General features: G+C 39.5%; 1 protein-coding gene across 1 annotated transcript in view; it reads left to right on the top strand.

Annotated features, from left to right (window-relative positions):
- The window catches only part of INSIG2 (insulin induced gene 2), a 56,878-nt gene extending 49,831 nt beyond the window's left edge, over positions 1-7,047 (top strand). The window contains exon 6 of the mRNA XM_058715487.1: positions 4,503-7,047. Coding sequence (XP_058571470.1) covers positions 4,503-4,529 — 27 coding nt within the window. The 3' untranslated portion in view covers positions 4,530-7,047. The remainder of the gene's footprint in view (positions 1-4,502) is intronic.
- Positions 7,048-17,607: the final 10,560 nt, after the last annotated feature.

Raw genomic sequence — 17,607 nt, forward strand, 5'->3', positions numbered from 1 at the left:
AACAGACTGACTTTTTAAATGAATGTAAATAAATGTATTGACGTTTAAAACAGTTGTCCTGAAAATTATACACTTATTCTGAGGATACTCACTGATGAAAATTTGGGGGGTTCTGGTTTGAACTTCCCTTTGGTCCTATTCCCCTCCCTCCCTCCCTCCCTTCCTCCCTTCCTTCCTTCCTTCCTTCCTTCCTTCCTTCCTTCCTTCCAGTCTTATTTGGTTTCCTCAGTGGGGGAAATCTTTGGCCTTTGAAGGTGTATTTTATTTTTTCAAAAAAGCCCAATACAACTTTGTATGTATTTCTTAGATCAGAATGAACAATATATTATTTTTGTAGTCAAAACCATATGATAAGGCAGATCTCAAATGGGGTAATAAATGGATTATGAATAAAAGCTCCCAAAGAGGAGGTTCTTTGTGTTTATTTGCTTTTTTTTTAAGTTGTACTTATTTAAGTAATCTCTACACCAAAGTGGGGCTCGAACTCACAACGATCATGAGTCACAAGCTCTTCCCACTGAGCCAGCCAGGCGCCCCTGTTTATTTTACTTTATTTTATTTTATTTTATTTTATTTTATTTTATTTTATTTTACTTTACTTTTCTTTTCTTTATTTTATTGTAAACAATTGCAGAAGCTTTCGAACAAGCGTACACTTTTCCAAGGCGCCCAATATAAAGAGGATGACGCTCATGCCAGCGTATGAAATGAAGCTCACTGCTTTATAACCTCCCACTATGCATTGTGTTCTCTGCTGTTTAGGATAATGATTACTGTGAGGTGCATAATAATGACAGATGTCAGTAATAAGTGCCTACTATGAAAACCAGAAACTTCGCACGCATGGGTCATTCTGTTGGGTTATGACCCCCGTTTTTACAGATGAGGAAACTATAACTCAGAAATTTTGTTTTTTCCAAGTCACTCAGCTAGGAGATGACAGAGCTGAAGTGCATTATTGGGTCTGTCAAGAACCCGTGCTGAGTTCCTCCACCTCACAATTTTACTTGCACAACTTCTCTTTCATATATGAGGAAGCCAAGCCTGTTGACCAAGATGATAGACAAGCTGATTTGGTGCCGGCATCCCAGCCCAGCAGTGTGGCCATAGCCTTCTCCCCTTCACCTGTGTTTGACAAAATTCTGCTAGACCAATGGTGGGCTCCCCAGCCAATCTCTGTGTGGCAGGGCACAACCGTCATGCATGCTTCTGAATGGGGATGCAGAGTGAGTCTTCTGCGTGCCTGTGTCCTACTCACACGCCAGCTTCTTGCAGGGAGGTGAAAGGTAGGAAGCACCCTGGTTGTATTTGTTCAGGAGGTCACCGGTCACCTAGTGTTCTGGCCTTTTCAGTGTGGTTATGATCCTTGGTCCTGTTCTAACCTGAACTATTTGTTAAGCCTCTGGATCTAGCTTTTATTTGCCTGCTGAATCAGACCTTCTCTCTTCCTGCTAAAACTCAACTGGGACAGAGTTTCTTGGGCTGTTCCTCTGGAGATCTGGGCACCCCTTTAGGGTTGCCAAAAGTTTAGGCAAGTGGGATGTGGAGGCAGAGTCTTCTCACACCAGCTACCTCTTGACAATCAAAGGCTATGGTTAGAGTAGTCTAGGCCCTGAAATGTGGGCCACAGGACGATATGCAAAGGCAAATCTGATCACTAGGGGGGCAAAGGGGCCAGCAAAATGATTCCAGGCATTTCTAAACATAGTGTGTATGGGTGGGTGGGTGAGGGAAGTGTGTGTGCTGATGGTTGTCACGGTTCAAGAACCTGAGGGCTGAGAGTGGCAAATGAATGCTAACCAAAGTTGTGTTAAAATGTGTCCTATATCCACAGGGATTACCTGTGCCCTGAATAACAGGTCTGTGGGACCCAAAAAGTTGGATGCTGGAAGACCTGGTATCACCTGGTATCAGCCCTTGGGCATTGGGCAACCAAAATATATTTCAAAATTCTTCTGGTTTGTGAACTCAAGGCTCTTCATACACTGACTCATTTGCTTCCTGTTGGTTCTAGGAAAGAGTTGAGGCAAGCTGATAGCTGGCGCACTGAGCATAGTTCTAGTCCAGAAAGGGATTGATGACAATGAACACTGTCAGATTTCTGAGGAAATCCAAGTGCCCTAGTCAGTGCCCAGCTGAGTAAAAGCGTGTTATGCATACGTCTTTTTGAGGTGGGAGAACATAAGTCCACGTAATATCGAAATATATCTATGATTTTCTGGGTGATCAGTCAGTGTATAAAGGGACTATGGATCACTTGAAGATTTGTGGATTTTCCTGATGAACTATGGATCCGTTCTCTCTTCCAGGGGATCACATTTCTACTCCCCAACTCAGCAAGAGGTCTTATTTTGGCTGAGTTCTTCTATAAAAGTTCTCCTTACCTGAGCTGTTGGGTGTCTTGACTGTGGTTATCATTAAGACTGTGGGCCAGGTGGTTTTCTTCCACTACATCCAAAAGGCTTCTTTTCTAGGACTTCGTAAAGTCAGGGGAAATATGGGGTTGAGAGGAACCAAACTCGTGTGGTGGAGGAGCCCTGGACAGTTTACTAACAAAGACCCTGAGACAAGCACTCGTGTGCCGTAACTAGATGCAGATATAACTAGAGCAGGATCCTGAAGTGAACGGACCACTGTGTAGCTCCTAGTGTGCCTGTCCTGAATTTTCCTTCTTATTCAACATGGATGCAGGCAGTTCACGAGGGGCTGGTTACATCCTTCTGTAAAGGTTGATATGCTGCCGTACAGGCTTCTCACCTGGCTGCAATTGCTTGAGTCCTGGGTCAAGAGTGCATTAGTCAGCCGTGATCCAGAATTCTCGCTGTGATTGCTCTGATCAGTCATGCGCAGTGCTGAGTGGATTCTGTAACTGCCGTTGCCTGCTGCAACTGTCCAGAGCCGTCTTCCGGTGCCTGGGGGTGCTGCAGCAAGATTTTATAGACTCCCCCAACTTTGGGCAGGGACAACTCCCGCGTTGAGCGCCACCTTGAAAATCTCCCTCCATTACTCAAAAAAGGAAAAAAGAGGAAAAAGTGTTTTTTTCTGGTTACTCTGGGCATTTCATTGCTAAATATCACCTATGACTATAACCATTCTGTGATGCCAAATCCTGTATGACTTAGACTATTTGGTCATATTGCGACCAATTATAAGTGAACTCCTTGGAGGAAAGTACTCCCACATTATCATTCAAATGGCATTATTGTGTTCTGGAATGCATTCTTCACCTCTTCCTACTCTCTAGTGGCTGCTGGAAATCCTTGGAACGTCTTGGCTTACAGCTGAATCACTGTAATTGCTGCCTCCGTCTTCACACGTCTGTTTTTCCTTTGGGTGTCTACGTGTTCGTCTTTACCTGGCCTTCTTCAAGGACACCAGCCATTGGATGTAGAGCCCACCTTAATCCAGTCTGACCTCGTCATAGCTAATTCCATCTGCAAAGACCCTATTTCCAAATAAGGTCACACACATGCTGAGGTTCTGGGTAGACAGGAATTTTTGGGAGGACGCTAGTCAACTGAGTACCCTTACAGGTCTCTGGACTCTGGGCCCATTCCCCTTTCCAGGTACTCAGTGTCTGCTCCCTAACTGGGGCTTTTGGAAGAATAAAGTGCTGCAGAGGTACATGCAATTCCCCCGTTGAAATTTGGAGTTCAGAATTTGAGTATAGGAATTGGGCTCTGTCTCTGGTACTGCCATAATTAGGTTACCTTTATTCCTCTATGAATCATTAACCTCGCAAACTGCTGGTTCAATCTATGACAACCAGTGATACATCATCTTTAACCAGTCCGCACCACCATAAAAAAAAAAATGCTGTTCAAGTACTAATTTATTGCTCCACGACACAAATGGCGCATCTCAAACAAACTCAGCCAATTTTAAGGATGATTTCTGGGCTGTTTAAAAAGAATTCTTCCGCCAGCTTCTTGAAGATGTTGCTTTAGAGATTGTTATTTTCTGTTTCAGGACAAATCCATGAATCTGGCCCATTCATGTTAGCTATAGTGAGACAATGCATCTCTTGTCCATGAAACTTGAATGTGCGGGTGTCAGAAGTGATTTTTCTGGAGCTAACTTTTCCCGTACTTTGAGTTATCAGTTTCTGTCGTGCTGGTGTGCATTTCAGCTGAGGTTTTATTACATTGTGTTGGCAGCACATTATGTTTTTTACACATGGATTTGATTGAGAAATGAAACTGGAGTAAGAATGAGGTAGCAGCAGCGTCTGCTGTACGGCTCAACTGTTGCCGGTGTCAATCAGCCTGATTGATTAAATATGGTGGTACACATTTTTATTAAAACGAAATACTTCTCTTGAAAAGGGACCATTACGCCCACAGATGATAGGACTCTCCTGAAGAGTGGCCCGAGGAAGAGGCCTCTTGGCGGAGTCCGATAATTGCAGGTGGGGGGAACAAATAGGAGAGTTCAGATTAGCTCTGGGTAATTTTATGAATTTAAATTCTTTTTTTTTTTTTTTTTTTTTTGCCGTATGGAAGAAATCAACTGACATTTGGGGGCACTAACCCCCGCGGAAGCATTTGAGTTTGATTGAGTCCCCAGACACTGTCCCTTCCTTCGTTGATGCCCCGTGGTCCCTTGGTTTTAAGGCATCCAGGATGAGCTAGAATTTCTCGGAAGAGCGAACATCCTGGTCCACTGAAGTGCCACTTCTGTCATTTTCCATTCAAGCCCATTTTAGCTTGCCACCAGGTTGTAAATTTGAAAAACAGACATGCACATAGGGGAGAACGGAGATGCTTGAGAATGAGAATGGGTGGATTATTCCATTGGCTTGGATGAGGACCCAGCAAACATCATCTCTGCCTGTAAAACCCTGAAATTTGGAGTGACTTCAAAGAGAAAGTGGTGGGGGATTTGGTATTAGAGCATTAAAGGCCCAAAGAGGTGAAATGATTTGATTGGGCCTGTTTAGTTTGTGTGTGTGTGTGTGTGTGTGTGTGTGTGCTTGCTCACACAGAAGTCCTGGGCTGGGGCTGGCTATTCCTGGAGTGTTGAGGCTTCCCCCTGGTTTGAGCCAGCCTAAATTCCAGGGGGCCTGTTTGATTGTGGTCCCCAGCAAAATGTCTCTTGTTGGAATCCATTTAGGACAATAACCCCAAAGGCTTTGCATTAGTGTAAAACACAGGGCTTCAGAAGAGGGCTTTTCAGAAAAACAAGTGGGCAATAAGAGAGGAAAAACCTTTGGAGTAATTCCTTTAACACACAGACTGCTTCTGCTGCAGGGCTGGTGTCAAGACTAATCTTGCAGGATTGAGATATTTTCAGCTGTATCCAATTTACGTTTCGGCTTTTCCTCACAGAGGGATTGCTTCTGAAACAATCTTTCTCACTACTCTCCCTACCCTTGTCTTCTAAAGCCTGTTTGTAGATTTGGGGATTGCTAACAGATTTTAAGAACAAGAAATCCCTGAAATACCACGCAGCTAAAAGCCAAAAACAGGAACACTTAAGGAACTTGACTTTTTTTTCTTTTTTTAAAAAAAATTTTTTTTAACGTTTATTCATTTTTGGGATAGACAGAGACAGAGTGCAAGCTGGGGAGGGGCAGAGAGAGAGGGAGACACAGAATTCGAGGCAGGCTCCAGGCTCCAAGCTGTCAGCACAGAGCCCACTGCGGGACTCGAACTCATGAGCCATGAGATCATGACTTGAGCTGAAGTCGGCCGCTTAACCGACTGAGCCACCCAGGCACCCCTTGACTTTTTTCTTTCTTTCCTTCTTCCCTCCTTTCCTTTCCTTTCTTGCTTTCTTTCTTTCCTTCTTTCCTTCCCCCTTCCTTATTTCCTTTCTTTTTAAAAATATTTTGTCAAGGGGTGTCCTTCAGCTCTCAGTCAACTTTCTCTCTGGACTCAGCCATAAAGGATGAAAACCCCACAGAGACTTGTAGTTTTAAACTTGGAGCTTCCTGTAAGGTCATAGACTGTTAAGGGTATGACCTCTGTTTATCTGGTTCTTTCTTGGCATCTTGGACCTTATCTATGCCAAATCCACAAAGGCCACCAGATGAATGTCTGGATCAGAGTGTCCAATAAGTTGTCTGGGAGCACACAGGGATCCTGCTTGTCCAGCCAGCAGTCTGGAGTTTTGCTGTTGTTGGAGGTCAGGAACAGGTAGGATATCAGTAACCAGACAGGCAGCACACATGTTGAGGGTCAGGCATATACATGGACCAAAGCGAGCCGAAGCTCAGAAGTCCACGAAGCCACCTAAGTGAGATTGACATGATATCAATCCAAACATTGTGTTGTAACCTGATTTAGATACAGAAAGCCTGCTGATTACGAGCATGGCTGTCAGTCCTCCTATACCTTTTGGCAAATGGATTAATCTTTCTATGTATCACTTTCTTAATCTGTAAGGCAGAAATTAATCACCTTTCTTACAGGGTTATTGGAGAGAGACAATAAAATGACATTAACTAAATCTCTTGTCTGGCACACAGTAAATACTTAACATGTCGTAGTGATTCCTGTCTCCCATTTCTAATGTGCCACTCTCAAAGGCAGAGCAGCCATGAGTTTGAGATGTCCTGAACCCACAGAGCAGGTGCAAAAGTGGCCAGACCAGCAGTGGAACATGGTAATAAAGAGATGGTTCGTTTGGACCCAGCGCTGAGTGGGCTGATGCTCGCATAGTAAAAAATCAAGTGGACTTGTACTAGCTGTTCTTTTTTTCACCTCCTCAACTGATGACGATCTTGAAGAAGGTTTAGCTGCCCTAGTTTTGTTGCTATTGTTGTTATTATGGTGTATTTTATTTAATTTTCATGAAGTATCACATACTTCTAGAAATGTGCATAATCATAAGTAGACAACTCAATTTTAACAACTTAATTAAGCACACTCACATAACCAGTAGGCAGATTAAGAGCAGAACAGTTTCAGTACCCTGAAAGTCCCCTTCCTGCACCCTTCTAGCCACTGTTCCTACCCTAGAAAGAGCCACTATTCTGATTTCTAATACCAGAGATCAGTTTTATCTGTTTTTGACTGTATACAAATAAAATCACATACTACATGCTCTTTCGTGTCTGATTTCTTTTGCCCAACATCTGTTTGTGAGATCTGTTCATACCCTGGCTTGCATTTCCAGTTCACTCATTCCAAATATATGTCTATAGTATTCCATAGTGTGCATATATCACTGTATTCATCCTATTGTTAGCGGGCATTTGGGATGTTTCCAATTTAGGGATAATATGAATAGCGTTTCTCTGAATATTCTTGAACATGTCTTTTGGTGGACCTGTGCATTCATTTCTTTTGAGTATGTCCCTAAGAATGGAGTTACTGGGTCGGCTGCAGTTGATGCTATCAGTTTTCCAAAGTGGTTGTACCAATTATGCTTCCCAGTAATATATGCAAATTATGGCTTCTCCACGTGTTCCCCATTATCTGGTGTAGTCTCTGTCATTTTAACCTTTCTGGTGGGGCTAGTGTATTGCACAGCGGATATGAATTTTCATTTTCCAGTGGACGAATGAAGTTGGGCACCTTTTCTGATTGGACGTCTGTGGGCTTGAAGAAGCTAGAAGTTCTCTTCGAAGACATACAGCTAACAGGTGACTACAAAGGACAGTTGTCAATGGTGTGTCTCCAGACTGAGGAGCGGATGGAGGCCATAGTGATCAGATGTATGGCCTCTTTGTATCTTAAGTGGCATATTCCATTCAGAGCCCTACACTTTGAGAAGGCTGAGGATCAACAAGAGTATGCTTAGAAGGGAGTGACCAGGTCCGCAGTCAGACCAGCAAGGGGAACAATCAGAAGAACTGGGATCGTTCAGCCCATACAGAGAGGACAAAGGGGGAACAAAAAACTGCCACTTAATTGATGGGGGCTATCTTCTGAAAGAGGGGGCAGGCTTGCTCTGTGGGACCCATGAGGCAAAGTTAAAAACTATAGGACTCCCTCTCTCTCTGGCCCTCCCCTGCTCATGCTCTGTCTCTCTCTGTCTCAAAAATAAATAAAACATTAAAAAAATTAAAAAAAAAAAGGGGGCGCCTGGGTAGCTTAATCGGTTAAGCGTCCGACTTTGGTTCAGGTCATGATCTTACAGTCCGTGAGCTCAAGCCCCACATCGGGCTCTGTGCTGACAGCTCAGAGCCTGGAGCCTGCTTCCGATTCTGTGTCTCCTTCTCTCTCTGCCCCTGCCCTGCTCATGCTCTGTCTCTCTCTGTCTCAAAAATAAATAAAACATTAAAAAAAACTATAGGAATGAAGATTTCAGGATGGCAAATTTAGCCCGTCATCACTGTCTTGTTCTTTCTTCTGGCTTAGCCTGGTAATGACCTAGAGAGTGAGGCCAGGGCAGCCCCCTCACAGGTCATGAAATGTTCTCATCTAATTTGCATAAATTAACTAGAATCTGTAAATAGGAGACACCTGTGAATACAAGGGGCACCTACTTCATAACGTCATTCTTCCTAACAAATATTTATGGACTCCTCCAAGCTGTAAGTCCCAGACCTGACTTCTTCACAAAGGACAGATATGGTTTCAACTAGAGGTCTCACCTATTCCCTGATGAATTCTTGAAAAATTGGTACTTGTAAAACAAATCCAATTGAAGCCAGAACGGGTAAACAGTCAAACAAACTTTTATGCTTAGTTGGCTCAGGATGAGTGAGGGATGTGATGGCCAGGAGTGGGGCAAGTTTGCAGGAGGTCAATGGAGTGTGAGAGGCCTCCAAGGGTATAGGAAATAAGTTGATCCAAAGGAAAGGATGGCTAAACAAGGGCTACTGGAAAGAAGCAGGCCAGGCAGGCCAGGCAAAGGAAGGTAAAAGAGTCAAGTGCAAAAGCAAGAGAGATGAGATCCTTAAAGAAGCATAAGTAGAAGGGTTGGAGGGAGAGAGTCAGGGAGCAAAGAGTGGGAATTATTTCAGACTGTCTGCAAATTCATATACATATCAAATATTAACTGTAGTTAATGTATAATGTCACACACACAAATGTTTATGCTGAGTCTGAAATGTGCACAGATGTTATACTAATTTAAGTATCTTTTAAAAAGGTACTGAATTCATAGTTGATTTTATTACACACTTTTTCCATCAGCACATTTTAAAAGTTACATTTTTTTTTACATGTTTGAGTAAGGGGAATTTTTTTTCATTAAACAGGTGTCTTATACTTGCAGTCGTTGACAGCTATTGGTCTTGAATATGAATGTTGATGTTAACTTACAAAAAGTCCTTGGGAATACAGAGAATTAAGTAGGAGAAAGATAGGTGAAGTTTGAAAGAGAGTTTGGGTTGCTCACTTATCACTCTCAGGCCTAAAGGAATGCAGACAGCTCATACTATATATTTCCCTATTTCTGGCCAGGGCTCAGACCTCCTCCACCTTAGACAGATGACAGTCGATCTGGTTCTCTATCATTATCTGGATTGTTTCCCCCATTTTTTTTTTTTTGAGTGGAAACCACTGCAGTTGGTACCATAGGAAATACAAAGGAAAATAAAATATGCTCTTTGCTTTCTGGAAAGAGAAATGTAACTATTTGCTTGGATCTTTCATTTTGAAATCATGGAGCTCTCTCTGCCAGGATTTCTTTACTGAATCCAAGTTTGACCTTTGAAGATCTGTCGTAGACTGATCTCAGAATGCACATTTTCTTGCCTAGGGCATCACAAAAAGATGCTTGATGCTTAAAAGATAGGAAGAGCAAGAAGCTAGATGTTCTCTACAACCCATTCTAATACTGTCCGCAGCACTATTCCAACAGCATTAGAGAAAATGTAGTAAGGGCACCGATGGAGCCTAGCTGGAGTCACAAGTATGAGAAAGACATTGTCTCTCTCGTTCCCCCTGCACCCATAGGTGTGTGCGCGCACACACACACACACACACACACACACACCTTGCAAACTATGCACTTGTAAAAAAGCTAATCAGTGCTGGAACAGGCATGCAACACATAAACAAAAGACATTTTAAAGAAGGCTCTTATTTTCTCACTGACAGGACACACATTAACTTAGCAACAGCTGCTCTAGTGGGAAGACATTTTTCTCTGGGTTGTCAACAAGTGGGATCCCTCCCCCGCCACCATTATCCTAGTATATATCTAGAAAAATTCCAATGAGATACCACTATTTTATCAGTTAGCTAAATAGCTGGTGTAATGCAGGAAACATTCTCTATCCCTTTCCCAGGGGAAGGATGGGGTCATTTCACTTTTCCAAAAAGACCATGAACTCTGCACAGAGAAGCACCACCATCCCACAAAATAACATACCTAGAAAGAAGTTTCCCAAACGTAATAACTTTTGCACGGAGCTTTAAATAATGAAATCTGCCATACCTTCCACCCCAGCCAGTGTGTATATTAGTAGCTCGATACATAGTCATTGACTGATTGAACTAATAAATCCCCCAAAAGTTTGCACTTATATATTTAGCAGAAAGATAAGGCCAGGCATATGTGAAAATGAAAGGGGAAACATGGAGATTCTTCAATGTTGTAGCAGGATTAGAAATGCTTCATACTGATTAGCCAAGGAAAGTGAGGAGTTAAAGTAGCCTCAGAGGATCAAAAGGCCAGATGTACTGGGATGACTCCAAAAGCTATTCCATGGGATTGGAGAGGGAGAGAGAAGAGTCTTGTTTGGGAACAATGAGGACTAAAGACCACTATGATATTCAAAATCATTTATTCAAATACTTACAAAAAAAATAAGATGAACCCTATCTACAAGGAACTCACAGTCTGCTGGAGAAGATAAGTGCAAAAGCACACAGACTGGAATATAGTGGGGTAAGTGATAAAATATAGTAGACATAGTGTTTTATAGGCTCATATAGAATGGCCACTAACCCCATCTGTCCTTAGGTAAGGAAGGGCTTCTGCTAGAGGATAGCCAGGAAGAGAATGTGAAATGATGTTCCTGGTAAAGGAAATTACATGTGCAGGAGAGTATAATAAGTTAAGGCACTGGTTCCTAAGTATGACCACATATTAGAGCCACCTAGAAGACTTAAAAACAACAACAAATCAACGTCCACTTCAGACTATGATTGAATAGCTTGCACGAGAATATATTTCTCAAAAAAGATCACTGTAACAACTCTATAAAATAAAAAAAAAACTGCTAACTCCTTGAAGGCACTGGAGAATAATCAAAGCCACCAGGCTTTGTGAGGCCAGGATGCTAGAAAAAAGTCAGGCTAAATATTTTCTGGTGCTTTTATTCTTAACGTGTTTGTTGGTTTATAAGCAGAGAGGGGCTGAGAGACTGAGCAGAAAGGAGGGAATCAGAGCTTTTGGTAGTCTTACGGGGCCAGCAAGACAAAAATTGGAGTTCAGGACCAGTAAGGCAGCTGGGACTTGGAAGACCAAGATCCTGGAAAAAAGAGAATCTCAGGGAGTTGAGTCCAGTATTCTGTCTTGCTTTCATCTTAAGGCATTTGCCAATATTTCTAAATTGTGTGGGGCAGCATAGAGAGATTATAAAGCAACACAGAACTTTCTGTAGTCTCACAATGTTGGCTGGACAATTGTTGGAGTTCAGGACACAACAAAGAAAAGCACCTAATAAATGTTGAGGCTTTCAATTAAGACCTATAAAGGCTATATGCTGACATTAAAGGTGCACCTAAAATAAATGAGCCCTTATGAAAACCAAAAATCAAGTCCTGAATTATCTCAGTTATTACTCAGACAAGGTGATCTTTTCTACTTTAACTGCCACCCAGAAGAAAATTAAACCCCTACACAGGAAGAGAATGTAATGTAAATCCTCTATAATTTATTATGCATACTCTCTAGCTTTCAATTAAAAATCACTTGGCATTCCAGGAAGAAAAACTAAAGAAAGAAACAGGTAATAGAAACAGACCCATAGGAATCACACATATTAAAATTATTTGGCACAGTTTAATTGTGATTAATATGTGCCAAAAGTAGATGAAAAGATAGAAAATTTCACTAAATAGATGGAATCTGTCAATAAGAATGAAAAGTAATTTCTTGAACTGAAAACTGTAATAACCAAAATAAATAACTCAATAGATAGACCTAACAGAATAATAGACATTATCAAGAGAAATTATTAGGAAACTTAAGTGTAGGTTAAAAAATATCAGAAGGAATCACAAAGAGGAAAAAGGTTGAAAAACGCCCCCAAAAAAGCATAAGAGAGATCTGGGATATGGTGAAAAGATCTAATCATCTGTAAGTATAAATTCAGAAAGAGAAGAGAGAGAATTGGGGTAGAAGCAATCTCAGATGAGACAGTCTGAGAATTTTCCAGAACTAACGAAAATCATCCAATTACAAATTCAATAAGCAGAATGTCGAAAGAGTAAATACAAATAAATCCATACCCAGGAACATCATAGTCAAACTGCTTAAAATCAAAGACAAAGAGAAAATCTTGAAAGATGCCATTTAAAAAAGACATCTTAACCTCAAGGGAATAGCAATATGACTTAGAGTTGACCTTTCAACAGAAATGCTGAAAGCAAACAAAACAAAACAAAACAAACAAAATAACAACAACAGCAACAATGGAATGACATATTTTCTTGCTGAAAGAAAACATTCCCCATTCTGAAATTCTATACCCAGCAAAAATATCCTTTAAAAAAATAAAAATAAGACAAAGACTTTTTTTTTTAAACATTATCTTTTTTTTTTTTAACGTTTATTTATTTTTGAGACAGAGAGAGAAAGAGCATGAACGGGGGAGGGTCAGAGAGAGGGAGACACAGAATCTGAAACAGGCTCCAGGCTCTGAGCTGTCAGCACAGAGCCCGACGTGGGGCTCGAACTCACGGACCGTGAGATCACGACCTGAGCCAAAGTTGGCTGCTTAACCAACTGAGCCACCCAGGCACCCCAAGATGAAGACTTTTTATACAACCCAAATTGAGAGAATTTGCAACCAATTGACACACTAAACCAATTTAGTAATAGAATACTAAAAGGAGTTCTTTAGACAAATGATAAATGATCTCAGATGGAGAGTGCAGAAATGCAAGAGCAAATGAAGAGCAGTACAAAGGTAAATGTATAAGTTAGATGAATATTTATTGTGGATAACAATAACTACAAAATCATGTCTTTGGGTTTTGAAAATACATAGAGTTAAAATGCATGAAAATTATAGCATAAAAGTAGAAATTAAAGTAAGTGGAGTGAAAGAATTCTAAGGTTGTTGCATTTTCTGGGAAACAGTAAAAATATCAGTCCATAGCAGACTATAATAAATCAAGTATATACATTTCTCAAAGTGTGAATCCTGGACTGGTCACATCAGTATCACCTGCAAACTTATTAGAAATGTAATTTTTTGGCTCCTCCCAGGCCTGCTGAAGCAGAAAATATGAAGTGAAGCCCAGAAACCTACACTTTTGAAAGCCTTCCAGATGTTTCTGATGCATGTGAAGGTTTGAGAACCACGGCCTTAGAATAACCACTGAAAGAAACAGAGAAGAATTTATCATTAATAAGCTAATACTAGTACAAGGAGAGAATGGAATAATAGATATACCTTGGTTAGTCCAAAAGGAGACAATAAAGGAAAAAACAAAGGATGAGTGAAGAAAAGGGACAACTAGAAAAGAAATAATAAGGTGGAAGATTTTAAAACAAAATATACCAGCAATTATTTTAAATTTAAGTACACTAAATACTCAAGTTGAAAGATGAAGTTTGTCAAATAAATGGAAAATTCAACTAAATGTTACTTATAAAAGACACATTTTAAATACACAGAAACATTGAAAGTAAAATGAAGGAAAAAATATACAAGGAAACATTAACCAAAATAATTGTTGTAACTATATTCATATCAAACAAAGCAGACTTTTAGAGAAGCAGCAATTCTAGATATTAATAAGGACATTTCAAAATGTTAAAAGGGTCAACCTATGAGGATGATATAGAATTATAAATTTTAAATAGCCTCAAAATAAAGCAAAAAAAGAGAGACAGAATTAAAAAAAAATAGAAATTCTGCTAACAAAATAAGAGACTTTAACAGAGTGCTCTTAATAATGGATAAATAGGTAACATATTAGTAGAATTACAGAAAACTTGAAAAACACAACTACCAAACCTCCTACTTGACATCTATAGAGCACTGAACCCTATAACTGCAGCATACATTTTCTTTTCATGTTTTTATAAAATAATTACTAGAATATACTATCAACTGAGCCATGAAGCAAGTTTCAGCACATTTCAAAGGATTGATACTACATACAGAATGGATTCCCTGACCATAGTGAAGTTTAACTATATGTAAATTAAATCCACCACCCAAAGAAGAAATAAAAAGTTAGCAAGTATTTTGAAATGAATGATAATAAAGATAAATTCTATCAAAGCTTGTGGGAGAAAGCTAATGCTATGCTTCAAGAGAAATGTCTATCCTTAAAACGTATGTATTAAAGAATAAGACAGAATTAAAATTCGTTATTTCAACATTCATTTTAAGAAGTTAGAAAAGGAATGGCAAATTATAGCCAAAAAAGTAGAGATAAGACAATATTAAAAATAAGATAAGAGGGGTGCCTGGGTGGCTCAGTCGGTTGAGCGTCCGACTTCAGCTCAGGTCATGATCTCACACTCTGTGAGTTCGAAACCCACATCGGGCTCTGTGCTGACAGCTCAGAGCCTGGAGCCCGCTTCGGATTCTGTGTCTCCCCCTCTCTCTGCCCCTCCCCTGTTCATGCTCTGTCTCTCTCTATCTCAAAAATAAATAAAAACATTGGGGTGCTTGGGTGGCTCAGTCGGTTAAGCGGCCGACTTCGGCTCAGGTCACGATCTCGCGGTCCGTGAGTTCGAGCCCCGCGTCAGGCTCTGTGCTGACAGTTCGGAGCCTGGAGCCTGTTTCAGATTCTGTGTCTCCCTCTCTCTGACCCTCCCCTGTTCATGCACTGTCTCTCCCTGTCTCAAAAATAAATAAAATGTAAAAAAAAAAAAATAAATAAATAAATAAAATAAAAAAATAAATAAAAACATTAAAAAATAATAAGATAAGAAATTAATGAAACAAAACGAGCATGTTATAGGAAAAAAATCAATAATGTTAGAAGTTGTTTTTTTGAAATGGACTGAAAGAACTGATAAAGTACCACTATGAAAATGGTATCAATATGAAGAAATGAAGAAGATATCTCAACACATCCTAGAGACATTAGAAAGTAATATAGAACCATGAAGATATTATGCTAGTAAATTTGAAAATTTAAATGAATAAGGTCCTTGAAAAACACAACTTGCAAATACTGAGCAAAAAACAAACAAAGGGTACCTATTTAATGCTGAAATTTTGAAAACTTTCTTCTTGATACTAGAAATGAGACAAGTATGCTCACTGTTACAATTTAGACACATCATGATTATGTTTTTAAAATATCCAAATGAATATATACACAGTTAGAATTCAGAATTCAATTCAGCAAAGACATTGTATAAAAGGTCAATATAAAAATTGTGTTTCTGCATACTATTCACAAATGATACAAAAAATAAAGTTTTAAAAATGGTACACTTTATGTAGATGAAAATCACCCAATATTCAAGACTATGTCTACAGAAACAGCAAGACTTCCCTACTTTAAATTACAAAACATTTTTTAAGAGAAATTAAAGAAGACCTAATAAATAGAAGGGTCCACAATGTTTGTGGATCAGAAGACTTAATTTTGTAGAAATGGCCACTTCCCCAAAACTGATCTATAGAGTAAATGAGATTCCATTCAAAAATCCCAAGTCTTTCTAAAAAAATTGATACGCTGATTCTAAAATGTATAACATGTTATGGGAGCAAGATTAGCTAGACAGTCTGGAAGAAGAACAAAGCTAAAGAAATTACTATGTAAAGACTTATTACAAAGCGATGGTAGGTAAGTTAGGTGGAATAGCTACATAGACAAACAGACCAGTGGAACAGAATAAAGAATTCAAAAACAGACCTACACTTACATGGTTGCTTGACTTTCATGAGAAGAGAACCACTTCAATGCAGTAAGAGGAGAGTCTTGTCAATAATTGGTTCTAGGTTAACTGGATATCCATCTGGAGAAAAAAAAATTTAACTCCTACCTTACATCGTACACAAAAATTTTTTCATGTGTACTGCAAACCCAAATATAGAAAGAAAACAATAAATATTCTATAAAATAGCATAGGAGAATATCTTTATTCACTTACATGGCAAATATATACTTTTTTTAATTTTTAAGACTTATTTGTCTTTATTACTCAAAAGAAGAACATTAAGAATGCTGGGAATCACTGACTCATTAGTTGCATTTCTTGTAGTTTATTCTATAGAAATAATCTAAATGGATATATCTTTATGTTCCAAGATGTTCACCACAGCACAGAAAAAAATAGTGGTTTTTGAAATTAGAAGCTATCTGGTTGGTTATCCTGAATGTCCATCATGGAGGTGGCAAATACTTTTTAAATGAGATACAACATCACAACAAAAAGATTGTTAAATTGGACTTCATTAAAATCATTAAACTTAAGAACTAAGAGACACCAAAGAGATTGAACAGAGAAGCCACAGGATGAGACAAGATATTTGCAATACCTATATCTGGCAAAGAACTTTTGTACAGAGAATAAAGATCTCCGGCAAATCAACATATAAAAACAGAATGCCACTTCATAAAAGAATGAATGGTCCAAATGGCCAATAAATGTATGGAAAAGCCCTCAAGTTCACTGATTACCAGTGGAATTATAATCACAATGTGATACAACTATATACAGCCATCAGAATGGTTAAAATTTAAAAGAAACTTAAAATACCAGTTTTGGAGAATGTGGAGCAGAGAGAACCTTCACATATTGTTGGCGGGAGTGTCAATTATTATAACACTTTGGAAAACAACTTGGCATCATCTACTCAAAGTGAACAAATTTATATTCTTTGATTCAGTAATTTTATTCCCAGGTATATGTGTGTAAACATGTGCGCACCAAAAGAGACGTCAAGAAAGTTTGTAGCAACTATTATACATATTATTATATATTATATCCATAATATCCCTAAGTGGAACAACCAAAATGCCAATGAACAGTAAAATGGGTAAATAAATAATAATATACCCACACAGTAGAGTCTCATACAGCAACGGGGAGGAATGAGCTACTGTTGTCACAAAAACATGGATGAATCTCACAAACTATTGGGCAAAAGAAGATATCAAAGAATACATACTACATGATTCCATTGATATGTAGTTCGAAACCAGGCAAAATGTAATCGATGTAACAGAAGGAAGAAGCACTGTTACCTGGAGAAGGGGGTGGGTCATGACTTGGAAGAGGCACAAAAGATCTCTGGGGTGTTAGCGATATTCTAAGTCCTGATACGATGGTAGCCCAGATGCATTCATTTCAGGGTTGGCGGACCTGAGCTCGGATCTGCCTTGTTGGGGGCAGAACCCCAACACACTGCTTAAAGTTTCTTCATTGGTGAAGTTCAGGGAAATACGGCCTAGGAAGGGTGAATGAGATGGCTTCGGAAAAGCCCTGCCTTGAGCTAGGTGCTCCCCAGATATTAGTTCCTTTCACCTCACTTGGTGTACGTTACCTGACCTAGTTAGACAA

This window comes from Neofelis nebulosa, chromosome 2 (assembly GCF_028018385.1).
Source record: "Neofelis nebulosa isolate mNeoNeb1 chromosome 2, mNeoNeb1.pri, whole genome shotgun sequence".
In the NCBI taxonomy this organism is placed as follows: Eukaryota; Metazoa; Chordata; class Mammalia; order Carnivora; family Felidae; genus Neofelis; species Neofelis nebulosa.